We start from the raw sequence: 25182 nt of genomic DNA, 5'->3' as shown, positions 1-25182 counted from the left end.
CGGCCGGCCGCGGTCACGGCGTCCACGCCGGCGCCGCCTCCGCCTGGGCCTCAGTCGGCGGAGCGCAGACGGGCGGCTGGAAAGGAAAAGGGGCGGGCCGGGGCGGGCCGAGGCGAGCAGGGGCGGGGTCTCGCGCCGTCCTGGGGCGGCTCTTAGGGCCGGGCCCGCGCTGGAGCCGTGGACACCCGTCGTCGCTGTCGCCGCCGCCACCTTGGCTTCTGCTGCCACCGCCGCTGCCGGTCGCCACCATGAACCAGGATCTTCGCAGGGAGCGGGAAGCCGCCAGCTTCAACCCGGAGCTGCTCACGCACGTCTTGGACGGCAGCCCCGAGAACACCCGGCGCCGCCGAGAGATCGGTGAGGGCGGCAGACGAGGCCTCCCTCCTTGCCCGAGCGCGGCTCGAGATTCCCTCGATGAGGAGTCGTGGGGGGGCGCTGTGGAGAGTAGGCCGCAGCGCCTGAGCCGCGCGGGGCTCAGCTGTAGGGGAGCCGGGACCCGCACTCCCTGGGGCCCCCCCGGGGCTGAGTGACGGATGTCGTCCATCCCGAGAGGGGACCTGTGCCCGCACCCTGAAAGCTGCTGGGATTCAAGGTGTCACGGAGCCCTGAATTTCTGTCTTCCTCTTGATGCCCTTTAACTCCCTTGCAGAGAACCTGATTCAGAATGACCCAGACTTCCAGCATGAGGACATGAATTTCCTCAGTCGCAGCCAGCGTTACGAGGTGGCTGTTAAGAAGAGCGCCAGCATGGTGAAGAAGATGAGGGAGTTTGGCATCGCAGACCCTGAAGAAATCGTGTGGTTTAAAAAGTAGGTATGCCTTCCCATAGATGAAGTACCCAAGCCCAAACTTCACATTTAAACCCGCAGCCTGTGGCTTCCTTTTCCATCGGACTTGGTGTTTGAAGACTCAGATTGCATATTTTCACTCCACTTTAAAGTTATGTGTGTGAAAAACAGTGTCTGCTTTTGTACTGGAAGCCCTTTAAAAGGATGACATTTGTAGAAGGCCGATAATGAGTGGAGATGCTGCAGGGTTTTGGGATTTTTTTCCCCTTCTTAAGAATCAGTACCCATTTGTTTGGTTCAGACATTTCAACTTGGAGTGATTTGAGTTGCTTGCAAAATGACTTTGCTCTTTGTAAGAAGGAGGCTTGTTAAATTTAGAGGCAGGATTTGGAATGATTAAAAAAAATTTTTTTTAATGGTTATTTATTTTTGAGAGAGACAGAGAGAGAGAGAGAGTGCAAGCAGGGAGGGGCAGGGGGAGAGGGAGGCACGGAATCAGAAGCAGGTTCGGACTCTGAGCTGTCAGCACAGAGCCGGACAAAAGGGCTCCAACCCACGAACCTCGAGATCATGACCTGAGCAGAAGTCAGACAGCTGAGCCACCCAGGCGCCCCCACCCTGGGACAAATTTTAGTTGCAAGACCAAACAGTATCTTGGAGCAATAGCAGATTGTCTTTCCATATGAGAGTGTAGATCTTGAGTTTAAAATAATGGAAAATGTGGGTTGGATGAAGATTTCAGAATTGAATATAAAGCATTCTAAGAACCCAGCATTCTTGAATCTGGTTGCAGTGTGATTTAAATGGCTCTTGGGCATAGGAGACCTCAAAACGCCTTGGTCCTTATGCTGAAAAGAGTATGTACTTTTTCCAGACCATCTGTTTTTTGTTGTGTTTTGTTTTTTAATTAGAAACAAGCACTTTTTTTTTTTTTTTGCCTTTATCTAAATAAACACTATAATTACATGACCTTAGCACAAGGTCCTTTCTTTGGCGTGTAGCCTCTCTTATGCTTCTTGTTTATTCCTGGGCACTTTGTTTTTTAGGTTTCCACATTTTAGAAGGATTCCAGTATTTTCTATCAGTAAAGATTAAGTGACGGGAATGGTGTATATTCAAGAGCTAAGAAGAATGGAACATGTTACAAGTTCTGCGTTTATGTCGTAATATAAATGCTCCCTTATTCTGCTGCCTCTAATATGTTCGGTGTCTGATTATTTTCAGTCTGACCTGGTTATTATTGTGGAGGATGGAATCATTTACTCTGGCCCTTAGGACTGCCTGAGAACTCCTTTCCATTTTAGTCATAAAGTTAGGATTTGTTTATTTTTGGTAGTCCAAATCAGAGTACTTACTCGCTTCCAAATGTTCTTTTTTCACTTTTGAAGTTTGTAACTCATCATGGCTGTGGGAGTATTGAGGTTGAGTAACTCCTAGATGGTTATGTGTCTGAATTACCTGAATTGGGTTTTATGTAAAATTTAAGAATTTAGTAAGATTTTATTCTTTTTTGAAACGACCCAAAAGAAGAGGTTTGTTTCATTTTGCTTTTAAATGGTTGATGCTACGTGTTTCAGAGTTGGTTAGGAGATTTCATAATCAGTGGTGTAACCAGAGTGGAGTGAAGTCACAATGAAGTAGAACAAATTCCTTTATGTGGGTTAAAGAGCAGAGGACACAAGCCAGTTTCGTCTATCGTTTTTCATGATATACACCTTGCTGTTTAGGGAATGTAGAGTACAAAATTTAACACACCTTTTGATATCCTTCCAGTGGTTCTAGGATGGGACAGGGAGATCAACTTCTGCGAGAAAAGGGGATTGAAAATTAGTTTTGGCAGTTACTGAATGCCATTGAGTTTCAACCTGCCATCCATTGTAACTAACACGCATGTTTCACGTAGCGCTAAGAAGAAAGCAATGCAGCCAGTTAACTATGACATCCTGTTAGTTGTGAGATACACCTGACTTATTACATGCTAGAACTGATGAAATACAGTAATATTTCTCTTTCTGGAGATTTTGAGCATTTACTGGTTTCTTTACAATTATTTCTCCTATCTCAAAATAAAATTCACATATGGGAATATTTTAAAGTTGATGGAATATTAGTAAACTACTGAGATTTCTCAACTCGAGCAATAAAAGAAATGTGCTCTCCAGTCTTCGGGGTAAAAACCTTGCTGTTTGGGGAATGTAAAAGTTGTTTTCCTAATCTACTCTCCTGTAATTTTGTCTATTAACTGTCCTGTTTACTATGAAAACTAAAATGGTCTTAAGAATGTTTAAAATTCTGATGAAGATCAGCCGTGGTATCTGTTACTCTCTTTAGGTTTTACAGCTGATTCCTTGAAAAGCATTTTCAGGAGGAATTAAACAATTGAAAAACAAGCACTGGGATTTTGTTCATGAGTTGGTTTTCGAGTATCTTCCAAAGAATCTCACTCTGTTTATTAACATAAACATTGGGCAGTCTGTTTTGTGTCACGTATTTTTCTCTCTGAGTTTCCCAGAATTATATATTGTGTCAGTATCGTCATTTTATAAACCCACAGCTCCTCACTTCCCTCCAGGGAATAGGAGTGTCTTATCTTGCCACCATTTTTAGCACCTAAATTACTGCTTCTGTTTCTCAGAAACTCTCCTAAGTCTGTTTCCTCTTTTAGGAAAATATGATTGTTAAGGAATGCGGTGGTGCTCTTACCTTTGAGGGAACAATTTCTACATTTATCCACCTCCTCAGGCTTTTGACCCTCAACTTCAGTGAGGCGGGGTGTTGCTTCTCTACAGTCCAGCAGCAGGAAACTCCTGTTAATCCAAGTTACTGGGAAGCTAACTCAATTCACTTCTTCTATTCATACCCCTCCTTTTTCCTCTTGTTCTCCACTTAGTTTAAATTGACATTTGACACTGGTGTAAAAAGTCTCGAATCTCTGGGTTAAAAGGGCATTTTTGATGTTTCTCGGATCCAGGCACTCCTTAGATGTTTCAGCTTGTCCACAGCACCCTTAAAGGTGATCTTCCAACCTAAAGGCGGTGGGGTTGGGATTCAATCCCCAAAAGTGAACTGATAGCCTTCTCCCTCTTTCTTTTAATTCATGCTGTCCTCATTGGACAGACCAAGATAAACCGGTGACACTGCTTCCTATTCATTCCTTGCAGAGTTGTGAAAAGCAGTTAGGTGACACTTGTTTTGTCCTTTAACATCGATAGATAGGTAGGTAGGTAGGTAGGTAGAGTAAAATAGACCCCAGTAAAATCTTTAATGGCATAACCAAGCCGACTGGCATATGTAAATTGTATTTTGACTATTGCACAGTTTGTTTTATTATTTATTTTATTTGAGAGAGCATGCAGGTGTACAAGCAGGGGAGGGACAGAGAGGGAGAGAGGATCTCAAGCAGGCATCATCGGGGAGCCAACGAGGGCCTCAATCTCATGACTGTGAGATCGTGACCTGAGCCGAAATCAAGAGTCAGATCCCCAACCGACTAAGCCACTCGGGTGCACCCACAGATTCTGTTTTATGAGAAAATAGTTGAAGACTGAATTTTAGTATGATTGGAATTCCTTTAATCTGGAGTGGTTATCAAAGATCATCAGCAGTAAACGTTTAATATTCTCACATTACCTACTTACCCATCTGTAAACTCAGAAGACTTTTAGAGATCTGTGGTTTGGCCCTGGGGTATAGTATATATTTACTATCCTAGATGTTTGCTTTATTTATCTAGGGAAAGATTAAACTATTTAGTTGCTTTTGTTAACAGTCCTACAAATAAATGTCCTATGGGGTTCCTTCTGATTTTCAGAACAAGTAAAATCTGAAAATAAACACACACACTCCAAAGAATCCAACCAATCAAACCAACAAATGACACCAACAAAACAAAAAACACAGGGGTTTCTAAGCTATAAAACATGGGTAGAATTTGCTTCCTGGATGAAGTGTAGAATTAAAGAGGATTTCTGGCCCTGAAATGACTTGAGGGGGAGGCAGTAGATACCACTGGATTTGGCCTTTTTGCTGGGGAAATGGTAAACTTCTGATGTAATTTCTTGAGAGAAGGCTTCAGATTGTCCTAACCTCAGTCCCTGAGGGCCATGGCTGTCTGACAAGAATGGGTAGTAGAATGCAGTTTCTAGAGTAAGGCTGAGATCCCTTTTCTTTTCTCTCCTGTAGAATACATTTGGTCAATTTTGTGGAACCTGTGAGCCTCAATTACTCCATGTTTATTCCCACCTTGCTGAATCAGGGCACCACTGCTCAGCAAGAGAAATGGCTGCTCTCCTGCAAAGGATTGGAGATAATTGGCACCTACGCCCAGACGGAAATGGGCCACGGTTAGTCCACATTTGAGGGTCCGTGGGTAACCCACCTCAGGACTTAAATTGACAAATGACCCCTGGTGTTCGTCTTTTCCTGCTGCTACCCTTTTGGGATTTGGTCTTTCAGATGTCAAACCTTAAATAAAATCCAGCTTCTTGTTTTCTCATAGGTCATTTCCCCATAAATGTGCCCAGGACTCTCATCCTCCACTGTTCCTTCTGAAAGCCTTTTTACCCCTGCTTCACATGTACCCCATTTTAATGACTGTTGAGCAGTTTGGAAAGATAGGATTGAAACATGGCAAAATTGTGTTGGTGTCTATTATACAGATGACTTTGTTGCAAATTCTTGTGAGTGTTAATGGCTCAGCAACATCTGGAAGTTGCCTCTCTGCTTTAATGAAGCTGAAGATGCTGATTTTCTGGGCGGGGCAGAGGGTTGGAGCATTTAAGTGTCTTAATCTTTCTTCCATTGCCTGCTAGCTGGGCTGTAGGGCAGTTTGGGGAAAGGTTCAGGATTCTCTGCATTTGACTACAGTAGTCTTTCTTTCTTTCTTTTTTTTTTTTTTTTTTTTTTAATGTTTATTTACTTTTGAGAGAGACAGAATGCAAGCAGGGGAGGGTTAGAGAGAGAGGGAGACTCAGAATCCGAGGCAGGCTCCAGGCTTCGAGCTGTCAGCACAGAGCCGGATGTGGGGGCTCGAACTCACGAGCTGTGAGATGGTGACCTGAGCCGAAGTCTGACGCTCAACCGAATGAGCCACCCAGGCGCCCCGACTACAGTAGTCTTTTTATTATATCTTTTCCTTTTACGTGTTTTTGGACTTTGTATTGTCAGTCATTGGTTAAATTGTTCATAAATGCCCTACTCAAAAAAGTTTTGTGCTTGGTCTTAAGGTGAAAGAGGTTTGTTTTCATAGACAAGGCCATTGGCAGGTTTGGGGGTTTTGAATTTGAGCTGCCGAGTCTCATTCCTTAATTACCATAATGCTTCCATTATGTAAATAAGGAAAAGAGGAAGGGACGGAGATACCCTTCATTTTTGTGTTTGATTTGGTGCTTTTTGATTTGTGAAATGGTTTAAGATGTTCTTTATCATGATCCCTGTGAGAGCTGCAGGTTCTGTCGTGATGTTGTCTTACGAACTCGAACACCCGGCCAAGACACCCAGGACTTGAGCTCCGGGGATGGCCAACGCTAAAGTAACCTGCCTAAGGGCAGGAATGTAACACTCTTACAGTCATCCTGGTGCGGGGAGGTGGTGGAGAGAAAGAGAGGGAGAGTTTTGTAATCTTAAAATAGTTTTGTGGTACAGAGCCCTTTGTTTTGTTTTTGTATGCATCATTGTGGAATTTGACTTACAGTGGTGCTATTTATAGGAGGCATAAAGATGTAAATTATTCTGAGGCTAAATAGGCCTGATATGTATATCGGTCTAACCTTTCTGCCTCTGTAAACTACAATGTAAGTGTATACTTGCCCTAAATTTTGAAAGAGGAAGAAACTGGAACTTGAAGTTTACCGGCTTGAGGAGCCCAGAAATTGGACTGAGATCCTATGTTGTTCTGGGTGAGTTTGCATTTGTTAGTTTTCTTTCCTTTGCTGCCTTTATTTTTCGGATATTTTCTTGTATTTGAACCAGCTTTGTCTTAATCTCTGTATTTTAGAGAACAGGGTTGTGAGATTGGGTCTTGCTGCTTTGCTGGAATCTTGTTCATTCATATTGGTGTTTGTCGTGCTGTGTCTGCTACTGTCCTTTTCCGGGAGCACCAGGCTGTCAGTTCATTTGCGTCCGGTGACTGGGTCAGAATAAGAAGTCCTTCAACATCAAAGAGACTGGAAATAGAGCAGATTGTGCAGAGGGAGGAAATCCTGAGCCTCTGGAACATTGAATGGTTAATGACAATTGTCTAAAGTATTGTCACAGAGTTGACGGTCACGTTGAGTTTGGGATTCTTTCAGCCCTAGGTGGCTGCGGAGAAGTGAGGAGATGGTATTGCTCAGGCTCATCCCAGGATCCTCAAGAATCTTAAAATTCAGTCCCTTGCACGAAGTCTCGATCACCTGTTTTCTGTCTTCTCTCCTCTAAATACTCACCTGTCTGTGTAGGTGCACAAAACCGGACGCACATTTGGTCTCTGGGTCTGTACCCTTAAGCAAAGGCAGAGGTGTGGGCTGAGGGGTGCACCGTGGGGTTCTGGTGTTGAAGGGACCGTCTGTGGAACGTGGTCCAGTGATAATCATCCTGGCCATACATTTCTCCGGGTCACAAAGCAGGTGGTATGTTTGGTCTTGACAGATACTTGTTCATTTCAAGTTGTGGCCACTTTACAGCAATTCTTGCTTTGTTTTCTGTTGTTGTTATTCAGGAAAATAGAGCTTATATAATACGTAGTTACCATCCTGGAATATTGATGGGCTATATCTGCACCTTCCCATCTCTAATACTCAAATATGAACTAAAGCACCTTTCTTCCTTTGAAACTCGAGAAATAGATCGTCAACTTGATTGTGTAAGCCACTAGTTTTTCTCCACTTGTATTTTCACTGCTCTGTCTCCTGTTCTCTTTCTTCGGAGTCTCTTCCCTGTTGAACTTCTCGTGAGACACGCTCCCGTGGTTTTTGGGCTGTTCTAATTCCCCGCTATTGTTTTTAATAATGATATAAACTTCTTTATTAAAAACTGTGTCCTTTGGAGTTATGCCTTCAGAATATCTTTCTCAGATGTGAATTACTGTATTGAAAGGAACATTGTATAGCCTCCATTTCATAGTTTAACACAGAACCTTTTTATAGTGTATTTAGGGACTTGCTAGCATACTGTGTCTCCATACACCCCGTCAGCGTGGTTACTTTAAATGCTTTTGCTACTTTCATATCTAAGAGTTGAAGTTTTAATTTTCCAGTGCCAGCGAGCCTGGATGTTATTACATGTGTTGGCTTACTGTATACATTTCCTATGTATGAACTGGACTTTTCTCTGAGTATTGATTCAGTAGAATCTGTGTGTTGATCTTACATGGTTATATAGTATCCTTCCAGTGGTTTTTTCTATTGCCGTCTGTTTTGTTAAACGTTTTGGCTTTCTGTATTTAATGCATCCTTCTCTGAGTGGGTATAAAATTTTTTCCCCATAGCTTGGATAATTATTCTCTATTTTCTAACAGGTTTTTTTTGTTTGATTGATTGATGCTTAATGCTTTGACTTGTATATGGTATAGAGTGATGCATGAATCCCATACTAATTTTATGTTTTATTAACTAGTGGGTTTTTTTTTTTTCTCATTGTTAATTCTTTCCGGTTCTTCTTAGAGTTTTACGAGTTTCTATTTATTTCTGGAACCTTAAAATATATTACGTTGACGGGGCGCCTGGGTGGCGCAGTCGGTTAAGCGTCCGACTTCAGCCAGGTCACGATCTCGCGGTCCGTGGGTTCGAGCCCCGCGTCAGGCTCTGGCTGATGGCTCAGAGCCTGGAGCCTGTTTCCGATTCTGTGTCTCCCTCTCTCTCTGCCCCTCCCCCGTTCATGCTCTGTCTCTCTCTGTCTCAAAAATAAATAAAAACGTTAAAAAAAAATTAAAAAAAATATTACGTTGATTTGTCCATTTTTCTCATAAATGTCATACACTGGTTCATTATTGTTTTGTAAGATATTTAAAAATCTAGTAAGATAAGCCTGCTATTGTTACATTTTAAGACCTACATATTTGGTGTTATTATATACTTCTGGGAGAATTATGATCTTAAGTTGTCAAAATCTAAATTATATTCTACAGGAATTTCAAATCTGTGTTACATTAAATCCTTATATTTCCTTGGAAGTATTATCTTTATTATAATAAAGGACTGACATCTTGACCAGGATTTAGCAATTTCTTTTCTGTTATTTATCTTTTATCCATCCCATTAGTGCTGATATTTTTTTTTTTTAATTTTCTTTTTCTTTTAACGTGTATTTTTGAGACAGAGAGAGACAAAGCATGAACAGGGGAGGGTCAGAGAGAGGGAGACACAGAATCTGAAACAGGCTCCAGGCTCTGAGCTGTCAGCACAGAGCCCGACGCGGGGCTCGAACTCATGGACAGCGAGATCATGACCTGAGCCAAAGTTAGCCGCTTAACTGACTGAGCCACCCAGGCACCCCTGATATTTTTTTCTTAATTAAATCTTTAATATCCTGAGCTAAGTTACTTAAACATTTTTAAACATTTTGTTGCTTTTATAAATTGTTTTTCTCTTTCCTGATATATCTCCTTTAATGGTCCTAATGGATAATAATGCAGTGGGTTTTTTTCCTTACAGCCTACAGCTTTTCTAAGTTCACTTATTATTGATGGTATTTTATTGTTGATTCCCTGGCATTATAATCATGCTGTCCATGGAGATGCTATTTTGAGTTCTTTCTTTCTTATATATTATCAGTCTAATAATTTGTCCTCAGCATTGGCTACCAGCCTTTCCAGCCCAGTATCACGTAGCAGATACTGGGCAGGCCTTTTGGTGTCAATGTTTTTTTTTTCTGTTTTGTTTTGTTTTTTTAAGTTTATTTATTTTTGAGAGAGACCGAGACAGAATGCGAGTGGGTTAGGGGCAGAGAGAGAGGGAGACACAGAATTCAAAGCAGGCTCCAGGCTCCGAGCTGTCAGCACAGAGCCCGATGCGGAGCTCGAACCCACAAGCTGTGAGATCATGACCTGAGCCGAAGTCAGACGCTCAACCGACTGAGCCACCCAGGCGCCCCAGGTGTTAATGGTTTTAAAAGAATTGACTGCACCGCTTCACCATAGCAAAATGTTCGTCCTTTATAATTTCAAAATAAATTATTTAAAAATAATATATAATCTTTATCATGCATAACCAGCTTTATGCAACAAATACTTGATTTAAGTAAAAATAAATAAATAAAAACAAAAACTATCCAGTCACTTTCTCCTTGCAACGTGTCTAAATTTCATCCACTTGTGAATAGTCCTTATCTTAGTCACAAGAGACATTTTTCTCCTAAAAACATTCTTTGGTCTCAAAACGGTTTCTTTTTCTTTCTTTTTTTTTTTAATGTTTATTTATTTTGGAGAGACAGAGAGTGAGAGAGGGAGGGGCAGAGAGAGGGACACCGAATCTGAAGTAGGCTCCAGGCTCTGAGCTGTCAGCACAGAGCCCTGTGCGAGGCCTGAGCTCAGGAGCTGTGAGATCATGACCTGAGGCTTAACCCACTGAGCCACCCAGGTGCCCCTCAAAACGGTTTCTGATTACAATAGTTTACCCCTGCCCTGCTAAGTGTATTTGTGTAACCTTGGTATTTGTTGCTCCATTATACGGCACCCTGATGCAGACCCCCCCCAGGAGTCTGATGGGTGCTTCAGAGTGGCCCTGCCTTTACCAGCAGTTGCCCTGGGTTCTAGTAACGCATAGTAGTCTTTCAGCCCTAAAAGTGGCTGGTCCCAAGCCTCAGTTTTCAGCCCTGGTTCAAAGAGTTTTCTTCTGTTGCGTCCTAGGTGTACATTTATTTTTCTTCCTAGGTACCATCCTTTTCGAAACTGGAGACAGTGGCATTCCTGTTTGTGAGTGAAAGCACTCTCTCTCATCACATGAATGTGTTTATCTGAGGATTTCCACTATTTTTTTAACTTTTTATTTTAAAATGATGATCAATTCGTAGGAAGTTGCAGAAATAGCAGAGAGAGATCCCATGGACCTTTCACCCATTTTCCACCAGTGCTGACACCTTACGGGATTTCCATTTGCTGCTTCCTAGGATGGCTGCTCTGATCTGGGCAAGGTTTCCTGGTGTCCTCATCATTGTGCTCGGTCCTCATTGCACTTGGATAAGAACTGCCCCGATCAGAAGATGTGATTAGGTGGTGGGATTCTTGTCCTCACTCTGCCATTATCTTCTTGATCTGAAGGCACTTAACTCACCTCAATCTAATTTCTTTGTGAAATGAGCACATCGGTTGCACGTTCTTTGATTTTTATGTGATCGGATAGCTGAAAGCCCAGCCACCCGACTGGAAGACAGTTGATCGGCTCTTGCCTGGGCAGCGTGCCCCGGTCATGTCCCTCCTTACTTTCGGAACAAACTGAGAAATTTTAAAACTGAAATGTTGTGTCAGTTCATTTCTAATAGAATAACAAGAGCAGTATATAGTTGATGAAGTTAGAGCTGGAAGTTAAATAGAATGCCAGCCATGTGGAAGAAGAACAAAGGCGTATCAATCTGCTTCCTATTGGAAATAAATTCACACAAGTCTAAGGCACCTGCAGATTTTAAATGGAAAAGAATGACTTTAGAAAGTGGATTCCGGGGCCACTTGGCTGGCTGAGTTGGTAGAGCATGTGACTCTTGATCTCAGTGCCATGAGTTCAAGCCCCATGCTGGGTGTGGAGCCTACTTAAAAAAAAAAACAATAAATGAAATACATTTTTTTTAAGTGGATTCAAAATTACTAAACCTGAGATGTTTATTATCATTAGTGATAAATCACGTTTAACCGCCTTGTAATGCATGAATCTGTTATTTGTAATTATTATTATTATGGTCTTTCCTAGAAATTGCATGTCTCTTTTTATTTCTGCACGTAATTACCAGATGCAGAGCACTGCCCATTTTTGTATTAAATTGTTTCCGTAGGGCCTGGCTGGATATTTGTGATGAATCTGAATGAAATTACCAGATTCACGTGAGGGGTGTGGATCTGTGCTGGATGTTTTATGGGCACAAAGCACTCCAGCCTGGAAGCGTTCTTGAAAATGCATCTAGGAGAAACTTTATCTGGGGGAGCGTATTGTCGGCCTGAGAGACCGAAGTTCTCCGGTCTCACCTTCTCATCAGGGTAAATCATTGTACAACTTGAATTCTCCATTCCATACAACCTCTTCACGTTTTTTATTTCCTTTGGTTTAATTGCAAGGGTGGAATCCTCTGCCCGACTCGCATATTTCTGCGCTGCACAGGCTTTGGAATCGGAAGCCAGTCCTCAACCCAGATTAATTATCCAAGGGTTGAGTCGCTTAAGAAAAAACTTCTCGCCAAATTAAGGAAAATGGAATTTGCCAAGAGTTTATGAAAGTAATACAAAAGGGGGCAGTGCTCCTATCCATGATAAAGTCTACCCAGCTAACCCATACTTAAAAGAATTTTTTTTTCTCCTTCCCTTTACTCTGTTCACATTGCTGATTCTCTCACACCTGATGACTCTTCTCTCAAATGCCCGTCCTTGGTATTTCTTCGAAGTTTTGTGCACCGAGGGCGGCCTGAGCCTCTGGATCTTCACTTGGGCATGTTCTTGCCTACTTTACTTCACCAGGCAACCGCGGAACAACAGGAGCGCTTCTTCATGCCCGCCTGGAACTTGGAGATCATTGGCACTTATGCCCAGACAGAGATGGGCCATGGTATGGTGCATTCAGTCTACCTTCTGGGTTGGGTGGGACTCTGCAAGCTTAGCAAACAGGGAGAGCCCACCACAGGTTAGCAATGGCATCGCCACCTACCGTGATCTTTCTGCGGAGTCCAGGCTTTTCGCGTATACAAGTCTTGGCGTAGACATTGCCTTGGTCAGTGGAAATTAAAGGTTATGTTAGCACAGAGATAGGCTGATTATTCTTTTTCATGGTTCCCCTTCAGTAGGTCAAGGATTTGTTTCCTGAGTGGGTTTTCAAGTTCACTGGAGTTACGTAGGATTTGTGTGCATGTGGAATCGGAACCCATCTTTTTTTCTTTATTACTCTCATTACCTTTGCTACTGATAGCTTAATGAACTTGCACAAATTCCAGAAGAAACACAGCTTAATAGTACATGTGCTCTTTGACTTGCTTCCGGGAAATGAGTGGCTTCATATAACCATAATGTGAGCATTTTATACTTTGACTTTTTTTGTGCCGTGATTCAGTAAAGTTCTGAAGTTGGCTTGGCCAAAGGTTATTTCAAAAATAAGATAAGCCGCACTTCTAGGCCATTGGTCTGGGAGATGGTGGCTGTCCCTGTTATCTGGTCTGAATTGGTATCTGTGTTTGCTATTCATTTCCTTCTGTCTTCTCTGCTCCTACTTAGAGGTTTCAGAACAACTGGTCTGATGTATGTTTGCCACACTTGCTCCTTCTGTGTGTACAACTTCATCTTGATTTTACAGCCAGTTTGGCTCTTGGTGCTGAGTCATATTTCACAAGACTGAAAGTGGAGTACTGTTTGGTTCGGCTGTGCATTTGCAAACAATTTGTCACTATCTGTTCTGTTACTGTATTACTTCTTTTTCTATAAAAACTTCTTTGGCTAAAAAAAACCCAAAAACCTTCTGTGGTGAAATGAGTCTTAGTATCTGGTTCCTGGATTCACACTTGGGAAGGTTGTGGATCCCTCATAAAGTGGCCGTTTCTGTAACTCCACTTGGAAGTTTCTAAATGTTCAAAGTGTAAGTGTTTAATGAGGTCTGTCATTATCAAACCAGTCTGGTAAAAAGGTCCTCAGCATTTGCTTCAGGGTAGTGTTATTAGAGGGAGTGTCACTTAGAACATTTTTCCATAACTGTTTTCAAAGAATTTTGGCACATTTATATTAGGATCTAACGCATGACCCCTTGTCCGTCTCCAATAAACGTCTGAAACCGGGAGCTCTTCCTTGTCACGCTAAGGAACCAGCCAGGTGGAAGTTAAAGGCCTGGTATTGGAAAACTCACACCTTATTCTTTGATCTTTAGAAATCCAAAAGTCACAGCTCTGGCTCTTTTTCCCCATAGTGATTATAGTTTTTTTTTAAGTCTCATTTTCTATTCTAGCCATCCCTCTGAAATAAGTCCTTAATTTACAAGAACTTTGGCTGGAGTCTCTTTCTGTCACCTGTTATCTTAGTCTTCGTAAATAGAGAAGTCCAGAATGTTGAACTGGTGTGGTAAACACAAAACGTGAGTTGACGTTGGCATACTAAAGCTTAGAGGTGTTAAAGAGACGTTTAGCTTCCCTGTTATGTTCATATCCTGTGATCTTCTGAAAATATGATTCTAAAATGCCTTTACATTTTCTTCTGGTTGATTTAAGTCATGTTACAAATCCACTGTCATAGAGGTGAATCAATTTCAAGTGTAGAAACAGAACATGCTTGACATATTTTCAACCTAATAGGAGTTGTCTGGTTTAAGTATAGGAAATGATGGGGATGCCTGGCTGGCTCCGTCAGTGGAGCACGTGACTCTTGATCACGGGGTTATGAATTCAAGCCCCATGTTGAGATGTAGAGTTTGTTTGTTTGTTTGTTTGTTTTAATTTTTATGTTAAGTACACTCCACACCCAGTGTGGGGCTTGAACTCATGACCCTGAGATCAGGAGTCACAGGCTTCACCAGCTGAGCCAGCCAGGCACCCCCATAGAGTTTTCTGTAAAAAAAAAACAAAAACAAAAAAAAAAGATAGGAAATTAACGTATCTTGGTTATCAGCTATTTGTAGCTCATATACAAATGTTTTGTTGCCTTTAGATTTTGTTGTTCTCTGAGCTGTTTCTAGAGCTGAAAGGAGGAGGCAGGAGATTTAACCCTGTGTTTTGTTGTGTTTTTTTTTTGCCCATATTTTACCCGAAGTGAATGTAACTTATTTCCTTAGGAACTCATCTCCGAGGGTTGGAAACCACAGCCACTTACGACCCTGAAACTCAGGAGTTCATTCTCAACAGCCCTACCGTGACCTCCATCAAGTGGTGGCCGGGTGGACGTATGTGACATTTTTAGCGTTTCTTGAATGTTTCAAAGAGTCATTACAAGATTGTGTGTAGAATGTAGAGCTTGTCCAAGAATATCATTTTGAAGTCTGGAGAGAACTCTTCAGCCTTAAGCTCTTCTGAGCTGTTTCACAGTCTCTTACAGTGCATGTTCTAGATATGTCTATATTTACAACATAGAGAGTTCAGCCTCTTACTCTCTTTTCTTAATTTTTCTTCCCAACATTCCTTTTTTTTTTTTTTTTAATTTTTTTTTTTTAACGTTTATTTATTATCAAGAGACAGAGAGACAGAGCATGAGCAGGGAAGGGGGAGAGAGAGGGAGACACGGAATCCAAAGCAGGCTCCAGGCTCTGAGCTGTCAGCACAGAGCCCGACGCGGGGCTTGAACTCACGGACAGTGAGATCATGACCTGAGCCGAAGTCAGTTGCCCAACCAACTCAGCCGCCCAGGCGCCCCTCTTCCCAACATTCCTATCGTTAGCTCAGTTTCCTTGGTCGTCATTTAAAGTAACTTAGTATTCCCTGCTTGGTTATAATTAATTTAAATGTAAAGAGCCCCATGTGGCTAGTGGCCACTGTTCTGGAAAGCAGTTCCGTAAGAGAGAAAAAGGAAATGAATAGTGGTCTTATGGTTATCTTAAAAAAAAATTTTTTTTATGTAAACAAATGAGAAAAAAGTAGAAAAGAAAGCAAAGTCTTTTTAAAATGGAGGATTACTATCAAACCAAGAGGCTGTACACCTTAAACTTATAAATATGATGGGTTAATAATATCTCAATAAAACTTGTATAAAAGCTTTTACATATATGTAAAACAAAGGATTGCTTTACCAAAATTCAATACATTTTCATAACTATCCGCTTAAGTGGATTTCTTTCTGAAAACTGGGTATGGTGCCGTCATAAGACGCCCAGAGAGTTCCCGGCTTATGGTGTTTAGCATATGGCTTTTCCGCCTCATTTCTATCCTTTGAAAGTGTAAGAATGCTTGCACTCACTTCTCTGTCTCATTCTCTTTGATGTTACAGTTGGAAAGACCTCAAATCATGCGATAGTTCTTGCCCAGCTCATCACAAAGGGCAAGTGCTATGGATTACATGCCTTCATCGTACCGATTCGTGAAATTGGGACCCATAAGCCTTTGCCAGGTTAGAACTGTTCATCTGGTGTTGAGGTAAAGAGCTAAACCGATCACTTTCTTCTGCAGAAAGTAGAACACACAGCTGAAGAGGCCAGTGCCAGCCAGGAATCGCAGAGCGTAAACATCTGGTGACTTTCCTTTCTTCTGTGGTAGGTATTACTGTTGGCGATATCGGCCCCAAGTTTGGCTATGATGAGATGGATAATGGCTACCTGAAGATGGACAATTATCGTATTCCCAGAGAAAACATGCTGATGAAGTATGCCCAGGTATATTTAGAGGAGCAGAGGCGTCAAACGTTGGGGTTTCGGCAGCTGTTGATAACCACGGGGTTAGAAGGGTCTGTTCTTTTAGAAGGGAATAATAGAGTTTTATTCCCAATGCTTCTTTTATTAATGACCATGAAATCAAAAGCAGTTGGCGGGTATGAAGAGCATATTCTAGTTTGCTAAACCAGCAGGTCTCAGACTTCAGCATGTGTCGGAATCACCTGGAGGGCTGTTTAAAGTAGATCAGGATGGGGACTGAGATTTTGTATTTCAAGCAAGTTCCCAGGAGATGCTGCCAGTCTGGGGACCAAACTTGGAGAATCACAAGCCCCACCTGCCAGTTGGGTTTAACAGAAGGAAGCATCAGTCCCGTGTTCTTTGTCCAGGTGAAGCCTGATGGCACGTACGTGAAGCCCGTGAGTAACAAGCTGACCTACGGGACCATGGTGTTTGTCAGGTCCTTCCTCGTAGGAGAAGCCGCTCGGTCTCTATCCAAGGCTTGCACCATTGCCATCAGATACAGCGCTGTGAGGCACCAGTCTGAACTCAAGCCAGGGTAAGGGTGGCATCAGTGCCGAAGACCTACCTTTGACCCCATTCACATACCGAAATTTTCAAATGTGATACAGAGAATACTCACTGGCTACGCAAAATTAGCTAAGATGGCAGCGTGCCGGATCTTAAGTGGAAAGATGAGACTGGTCACGTTATTTTTAGCCTTCTAAGAAAAACAGTAATATTACCTGAGCTCTACAATTGAAATGTTCAGAGCACTAAAGGCAATTTGAAAATCCTTAATTGCTACTAACAACTATGAATTGGGTTTGGTGAAAGTGGCGTGAAACTTGATTCCCTCTTGTGTTCCCGGCCATAGTTCTTACTGCTGCCTTTCACTTGAACGTGACTCCCCGACAACCTTTTTTTTTTTTTTTAATTAAAAAAAATTTTTTTTTAACATTTATTCATGTTTGAGAGACAGAGAGACAGAGTGCGAGCAGGGGAGGGCAGAGAGAGAGGGAGACACAGAATCCGAAGCAGCCTCCAGGCTCTGAGCCATCAGCACAGAGCCCGACACAGGGCTCGAAGTCACAAACCGTGAGATCATGACCTGAGCTGAAGTTGGACGTCCACTCAACCGACTGAGCCACCCAGGCACCGCCCCCCCCCCCCCCCCCCCCCGATAACCTTTTTTATTTAACTCTTACAGAAGGAATAAAGAAATCAGTAAGAGCTGACCTGCTTAGACACCAGATACTTAATTCTGTTCATTGAGACTTCTCCAGAATTGTGGTTAAAATAGTTTATTCAGCTATCTAAGTGTTAAATGTTTTTATCATTGCCTTCCTTCTGCGAAGTTGATTCTGATTTTGTATGTTGCTGTGAGATACAGTTTCCTTAGTCATACTGCAAAGACTTAGATATGAACTTCACAGCTAGAAAATTCTGTGACCTAGGCAGTTCAACAAGGCGGTTGAGAACAGGGTCTTCTGTAGCCAAACAGCTAGACTTAAATTGAGGATCTGCCACGTATTAGCTGTGTGACCTCAGGCAGGTTTTTCACCTCTTGTTTTCTCCTCTGTGTAACAGAGAAAATAATAGCCGCTGCAATATATCAAAGTGTTTAGACTAGAATCTGGCACCTGGTAAGTTCCATGTGAGTGTTTACTTCTTTTTCTTCTGTATCCTTTAGTGAACCAGAACCACAGATTTTGGATTTTCAGACCCAGCAGTATAAACTCTTCCCACTCCTGGCTACTGCCTACGCCTTCCAGTTTGTCGGCGCGTACATGAAGGAGACCTACCATCGGATTAATGAGGACATTGGCCAAGGGGACCTGAGTGAACTGCCCGAGGTATGTGTTTACTCATTCGCTTGTGGGCACCCTCCCGTTTGAGATTTGCCTGTTGGATAATGTCCAGAGAGAACTAATTGTTGGGATTGCTGGTAAAGAATCCATATATTCTCAAAAGAATTTTTTTTTTTTAATTGAAAGTGGATCACGTATGAAGATACGTGGGTTTTGTTTTTAAGTACTGTACTATGTTGCTCATTGGTTGATCAAAGGAACATAGTTGGTGACTTTTTGCCAAGCGGAACAGTTTGGCAGTGGGAACTGGGAGTGTGGGAACACTAATTCAGGCCACTGATAATGATCGTGCTTCTGTTCGCACGCATGCCAGTGTGATGTTGCAAGTGACTGGCACCTAGGTGAGGAAGAGTGCTCCTCGCTGCATCCCGGACCAGACTGCTGGCGTCACCCACGTTCTGATGGCCTGTGCTTTCCCCCTCCAGCTTCATGCCCTCACCGCCGGGTTGAAGGCTTTCACCTCCTGGACAACTAATGCTGCCATCGAAGCTTGTCGGATGGCTTGTGGCGGGCATGGCTATTCTCACTGCAGCGGCCTTCCAAACATTTATGTCAATTTTACCCCCACCTGCACCTTTGAGGGAGAGAACACTGTCATGATGCTGCAGACGGCTAGGTGAGAACCTGATTTGCGATTTCGCCGTTGTCGAGAATGTTTGCGTCATCTTCATCGGTTCCTGTTCCCGTGTTTGCTCTTCACGTTCTATTTGTTCCTGTAGTCTGTGGTTTTGCCTTCCATCCTGACCCACTGTTTTTATCTCATGGTCAGACGAGTGAGTAGGAAACACCTGTCATCCAGCTTAGAGTCATTGCAAGAGTTTGCCTCTGTGTCATGAGAGTGTAGGTACTGAAGGCATGTGTACCGGTGATTTGTAGGTTCCTGATGAAAAGTTATGACCAGGTGCACTCAGGAAAGTTGATGTGTGGTATGGTGTCCTACTTGAATGACCTGCCCAGTCAGCGCATCCAGCCGCAGCAGGTCGCGGTCTGGCCGACTGTGGTGGACATCGACAGCCCCGACAGCCTAACGGAAGCCTATAAACTCCGCGCAGCCAGGTGAGCCCACCCTTAGGAGCTGGAATTGGCAGCTGGTGGGGGGAGCTCTGGGGGCTGGGGCCCGATGGAAGAGCAGGAAGCCTGAGTTCCGCTCATCATTTCCTGCAAGCTCCAGTTTTCTTTCATTTCTTAACAGATTAGTAGAAATTGCTGCAAAAAACCTTCAAAATGAAGTGATTCACAGAGAAAGCAAGGAGGTAGCATGGAATCTAACTTCCATTGACCTTGTTCGAGCAAGCGAGGTCGGTGGTCATGCTCCCTTCCCCCCTCCCTCCCTCCCTCCCTCTCTCCTTCCTGTCTCCCTCTCCATTCTTCACCCCACCCAATGCCACCCCGTTTTCTTAGTGCAGAAACCCTCATTGCTGTGCATTGAATCTTTTTCAAAGGTTCTCTCCTTCTGGTGTGTTTTTATCTAGGCACATTGCCACTATGTGGTAGTTAAGCTCTTTTCAGAAAAACTCCTCAAAATCCAAGATAAGTCCATCCACACTGTCTTGAAGAATTTATGTCTCTTGTACTGCCTGTATGGAGTCAGTCAAAAGGCAGGGGACTTTCTGCAGGTCAGTGTTTGCTGAATTTAAGTCCTTTTCTTTGCTAGAAAAATAGTCGTGGTCTACTTTACAGTTGCGTATGTGCACGTATATGTGAATATCTGTCGGCATACGTGAATATATGTCTAAACGTTTGCCTGTTCCGTTCCTCTTAGGGAGGCATCATGACGGAGTCTCAAATTACCCAAGTAAATCAGCGCATTAAGGAGCTGCTGACTGTGATTCGCCCAGATGCTGTTGCTTTGGTTGATGCGTTTGACTTTCAGGATGTGACACTCGGCTCTGTGCTCGGCCGTTATGATGGGAACGTGTATGAAAACTTATTTGAGTGGGCCAAGAAGTCCCCACTGAACAAAGCAGAGGTACCAAAAACAATGTTTTATCACCTTTTGAAACTCCTTATTTAAATATTAAGGCAGGAGAGGCGCCTGGGTGGCTCAGTCCGTTAAGCTTACGGCTCTTGATTTCAGCTCAGGTCATGAGTTTGAGCCCCACATCAGGCTCTCTGCTGTCAGAATGGAGCCTCCCTGGGATTCTTTCCCTCTCTCTCTGCCCCTCCCCAGCTCACGCACTCTCTCTTTCTCAAAATAAATAAGCATTAAAAAAAAATAAAAATAAAAAATTAAGGCAGGAAAGACCTCAGAGTGACTCACCTGTGTGAAAGCTTTGGAAGCTCCTGTGGCCACTTAGTCACTTTGTTTGAGTAACAGATCCAGAAAGGAACTGGGTCGTTCCCACAGTATGCAGGTTTTTCATTTCCGTGACTTTTTAATAACTAACTGAAAACTTTCAACCATATGCAAAAAACAGAATACATGTACACCCCTATGGACCCTTGGTCACACTTCAGTGACACACTCACGGCCAATGTGTTTCACCTGAACCCCCCCAACCCCCCACCCTCTCCCCTTGGGATTATTTTGAAACAAATCCAAGATACCAGATAACTGTATCCATAGATATTTCAGTAGGTATCTCTAAAAGATACGAGTTTTGAAAACGTAACCACAGAACCATTCTCCCACCTAAACAAATTAAGAATAATTTCATGAACTACCCAATCAATGTCCAAATCCCCTAATTGACTCCGTTTTTTCTTCCCCTTTAGTTTTTCTTTTTTTTTATTTAAAAAAAAAATTTTTTTTTTCAACGTTTATTTATTTTTTGGGACAGAGAGAGACAGAGCATGAACGGGGGAGGGGCAGAGAGAGAGGGAGACACAGCATCGGAAGCAGGCTCCAGGCTCCGAGCCATCAGCCCAGAGCCTGACGCGGGGCTCGAACTCCCGGACCGCGAGATCGTGACCTGGCTGAAGTCGGACGCTTCACCGACTGCGCCACCCAGGCGCCCCTCCCCTTTAGTTTTTCAAATCAGGGTCCACATAAGGTCCAGATAATTTCTCAATTAAAAGTATGCTGTTTTACATCGCCAGCTGCTTGTCAGTGATTTTTTTTCTCTCTCCCTTCCCTGCAGGTCCATGAATCTTACCGCAAGTATTTGAAGCCCCTGCAGTCCAAGCTCTGAAGGGTCATGATGAGAAGTTTCATTTGCTCCAGAAAGCAGCTGTACTCCGCTCCCCTTATACTCATCACACAAATCTGCTTGGAATCTCTATCAAATTCAGAGAGCTATAGAGCAAATGATAAATTGAGCCCTTTCCTCTTTTTATAAATGAAGAAAAAAAAGGAACAGATTTCAGAGATTAAATGAAAAAAACAGATGTGTTTTAAGTGCAATTAACACTGCAAGAGACGTATCGAGCATCAGAAGAAGCTTTAAGAAATGCAGCATGCCTTCCATTTGTAGTGCCGCTGGTTCCAGTAGGCCATGACTTTTGATAACTAGTAGAATTCAACTACTGAGTAGTTAATTATTTTCACCTCTTAATCGCTGATCACTGGATATATAAGTGTTTTTAAGCAAAGGTATTTTTTAAGCGGGGTAGATAGAACCCTTCCCAGCTTTTCTGTTAAACGTTCCTGTCATGGGCCCTGGCTAAGAAGCAGGACTGAAGAAAAGGGATTCGGGGAAAGAAACTAATCAAGACATTTAGTGTGAGTGAGTTTGTGCCCGACACATTGACGCGACGTGCCCATTTGCCCCGCTTTGCCGACCTGGTATTTCCACCTAACTATTCACGGTAGCACCTTTCCAGCATGAGGACTTCTTCGACTTCAGCACAGGCCTAGAATAGGATCACTGTCCCGCATAATTAGGAGTTACTCTTCCTTCCATTCGAGGGATTCCCTAAATCGTCTGTGCAGTAGCATTGCAATTCACTTTGTCCCAAACTTCTTAGGAAAGGGCAAGAAGCAAAATCATCTCTGCATCTGACTTCTAGCAACTGATGGCACCTCTGGCCGTGTGGTGTTTCCTCTCCCACCCCTTTCTCTGTCCCGAAAGAGATGCTAAGAAAGGAAAAGAAGGGGTCACAGTTCCTTCATAGTAGAATGAGTATGGGGAGAGCTGTCTCAGTTATGGTCACTCTGACTGTAGTGTCCATACTAACTGGATATTCTGGAACAATCTAGATTTTTCAATAGTCTATTACAGTGCTTGGAGGTTACAGTGTTTGGCATTATAAAATAGAAGCATCACTCAGGCCACCTCTTCCACCCAGGGCGAGCACAGAAAACCCCTTTGACAAACCATGGCTTCTGATTTTGGATGTAAATCGTCGAATCAAAATAATCATCGAAACTATGGCTAATGGATAAATGCCAGTTTCACAGAATCTCTCTCTTACTGTACATTGGCTTTATTTTCAGTCTGTTCCTAGGAGATTGATCTGAATTGCAACAGTGTCCTTTGAGCCAAAATCTAATTTACACAATCACTCTGCATTTAAAAGTTAAACATGGACCTCCTAATGAAGTTTTTTCTTAAAATCAATGTAAAGGAACACATTAGTTGATTTTTTGTTTTGTTTTGTTGTGTTTGTTTTTTCTTTTACCTGTTAACTGTATCTGTAACTTCTGCCTCATGAATCCAGTTGTTCTGTAATCAGTCTTGAGAATGTAGGATAATTCAGGGAAATGTCTCCCTACCTTGGGACCCAACATAAAAACTATCCCAGTGGAACCAGTTATATGAGATTTTCAGGTCCCACAGAAACGCTGTTGACACAAGCCTTAATCCTTCCATCAGGAAAGCTGCTTGGGAATTGTAAGACTGAAGTAAGCAGTCTATTAATTTCATTGGAATAGATCTTGACAGTAGTTCAGATTCTGGGAAATAAAATAGATTTAAATTGCTTAATATCAGCCTGTTACGTGTAAAATTGCCTCAGTCTTAGTGGTTAATTTAAGTACCTTGTTCACAGATGATCATCTGTAGTTGGGACCTGATCCAGCTGCATTGATCTGGGATCTATCTTAGCAGGTCTGAGCAAGCTGTAGACACAACAGCCGACTTCAGTCCTGCACGTTGAGTTTACTTAAACGCGAAATCTGATATTTGATACTGTTTTTACTAACGCTGGGATTTTTGTCTTGAACTTTATTCACTGTAATCTAAATATAGTAAAACCTCTCTAATTTGTACTGTCATGAGGGAAAGAGAATGCCACGTAATTAAACATAAGCTGAAATTATGAAATTTTAAGGTACGGTTTTATGAGGTTATTAGGTTCAGTAGCAGAACAAAATGGGAAGGAGTGAGGCCTGCCTGGGCAGATCGCTCTGAATCCCGTCACTGGTGTGGTTCTGCAGCTGCTGCGCGGGATCCCGCTGGTGCGCGAGTTCGTGCTTACGGGCCGCTCTGGAAGCAGCATATCCAGTTAGCCCTCCCTAAGAAGCCACGCTTTGCTACAGATAAGTTTCGTTCTGTTTGGTTCTTCGGTGAGCCGTTTTCACAAAAAGTACAAAGATACATCCTCTTCTCCAAACTGATGGATAAATGCTGAGAGGCTGGAAGATTTTTCTGTTAGATACTGATGGAAGCCTTTTTGAAAAAGTACTGTGAACAGAACTCAAAATTGGGAAATTGAGGTTTAATAGGATTTTGCGATTTGTAACGGATGAAGGTTGATTCTTCCTGAAGTGTTTGGAGCTCTACTAGATATATATATACCAAGGAGTATTTCAGCCTTTGGACATCAGTGATCTCACAGCACAGTTGGTTCCAAAGCCTTCAGGGCCTTTCATGTTCTGGTCTTCAGAACAAAGCAGTGCTAAGTATCAGCTTTTCTTCAGAACATTGGTTTAATTGCAACATTAGCTATGTTCACATGCTCTCGGGGAACTCCCCGCCTGTGATTTCAGATCGCATATACCTGGAGGCATTTTATAGTTCTAAAGTTAACATGCTAGATCTTGTTTTTTGGATTTTCTTCAGTCCGGGGCTTTGGCTGGAGAAATAGAACTGCTCAAATTCATCGGGAACGGAAATTCTTTAGATGACTGCAGCTCACAGTCCCTGTGAGCTGGAAAGAAGAGATTAGATGCAGTCTGCACACATGCTAATCTTTATAAATGTGGTAGGTGTCCCCGGGTCACTGGTTGCCTCCAAGCAGTGCCAGGAAATAGGTTCTTCTACGTGAGACCAACAAAAAGTCTTTTGTTGATTCTTACTCAGGATAAAGGTTTTGATCATTTTCATGAAATAATACAGAGGTCACTTCAACTAACTATTACTCCATTCTTGGAGGATTTGACCAAGTCACACTGTACATTGCTAAAATGACTTAATATTTTAAAATACCCCTGGACTTGTGCTTTTAGCTGTACACTAAAATTTTCACTACCTGTTGCTGCGCTCCGTGATTGTAAACATAGAAACATGAGGAACCTTTAGAGTAATCAGGTGTTAGCTGTTGCAAACCTTCAAATTCCTGGATCTCCAGGGGTTTTTGTTTCATTCTTACTTTGCTTTACAATTAATTGGGCCATTGATTATCTTAGGAAGATCATGAAAAACCGGGGAGTGATTTGAAGAATTCTGAACCAAAATAAGCTGTTGTGCCACAATGCTGTCAACTGTTTCACAGACTAGGTAGCAAATACATGACCTGCCACATAATGTTCAGACTATTTGTTTGTAAACAATTTAATTTCCAATCGCTGTGGATTCAAGGAAATTACTTGTGTTCTTCAGAGCGTATAATTACCTGCTACCTATTTCCCTTTTACTGTTAGGGTTTGCGTTTGGTTCCTACCTGACAAGATGCAGTTAGTTAGCATGTATTGTTACCCATCCCTGGCGGAGCCAGTCGGTAGAGGTGGTAGCACCAAGGAGGTGCACGGGTCCAGAGCTTGGGAACCACGATCAGACAACCGTGCCCTGCCAGCCCTGTTTGGCTTGGGCTGCGGGTAAGCCAAACCATAAACCGCTTTTTCCTTTGTAAAGTTTGACAAGACCCTTAATAAAACCTGTAATTAACACAAAGTGCGTTACGTGCCCTTTTTGGGTGGCCGTGTTTGGGTTCTATTCTGGCTCCGCACCCTTGATTTTCACAACTGAACCGGGAGGT

The 25182-nt window shown here is 42.7% G+C and overlaps 1 protein-coding gene across 3 annotated transcripts; it reads left to right on the top strand.

Annotated features, from left to right (window-relative positions):
• Positions 1 to 89: 89 nt before the first annotated feature.
• On the top strand, positions 90 to 25097 carry ACOX1 (acyl-CoA oxidase 1). 3 transcript variants are annotated; one of them, XM_043585611.1, is made up of 14 exons: positions 90 to 357; positions 650 to 809; positions 12351 to 12511; positions 14711 to 14818; positions 15856 to 15975; positions 16122 to 16237; positions 16624 to 16793; positions 17928 to 18090; positions 18531 to 18721; positions 18982 to 19161; positions 19298 to 19403; positions 19578 to 19721; positions 19868 to 20074; positions 21186 to 25097. In XM_043585611.1, exons 1-14 carry the CDS (start codon positions 249 to 251, stop codon positions 21234 to 21236), a joined length of 1986 nt encoding a protein of 661 aa, XP_043441546.1. In that variant the 5' UTR covers positions 90 to 248; the 3' UTR covers positions 21237 to 25097. The 3 variants fall into 3 exon arrangements, with proteins under 3 accessions (XP_043441546.1, XP_043441547.1, XP_043441548.1); XM_043585612.1 differs by lacking the exon at positions 12351 to 12511 and adding an exon at positions 4971 to 5131; XM_043585613.1 differs by lacking the exon at positions 90 to 357 and adding an exon at positions 4971 to 5131 and having other exon boundaries at positions 696 to 809.
• The last annotated feature ends 85 nt before the right edge of the window (positions 25098 to 25182 follow it).

The sequence above is a fragment of the Prionailurus bengalensis genome, chromosome E1, assembly GCF_016509475.1.
Source record: "Prionailurus bengalensis isolate Pbe53 chromosome E1, Fcat_Pben_1.1_paternal_pri, whole genome shotgun sequence".
NCBI classification, from domain to species: Eukaryota; Metazoa; Chordata; class Mammalia; order Carnivora; family Felidae; genus Prionailurus; species Prionailurus bengalensis.
Note: the sequence above shows the minus strand (reverse complement) of the source record. Positions and strands in the feature narration are given on the sequence as shown.

Bases quoted from the DNA above. Each gene is read 5' to 3' on its own strand.
- ACOX1 (XM_043585611.1), top strand. From the start codon at position 249: ATGAACCAGGATCTTCGCAGGGAGCGGGAAGCCGCCAGCTTCAACCCG. The intron at 14,819-15,855 runs GTATGTGACATT...TTGATGTTACAG, and splicing joins CAAGTGGTGGCCGGGTGGAC to TTGGAAAGACCTCAAATCAT. The intron at 20,075-21,185 runs GTACCAAAAACA...CCTTCCCTGCAG, and splicing joins CCCCACTGAACAAAGCAGAG to GTCCATGAATCTTACCGCAA.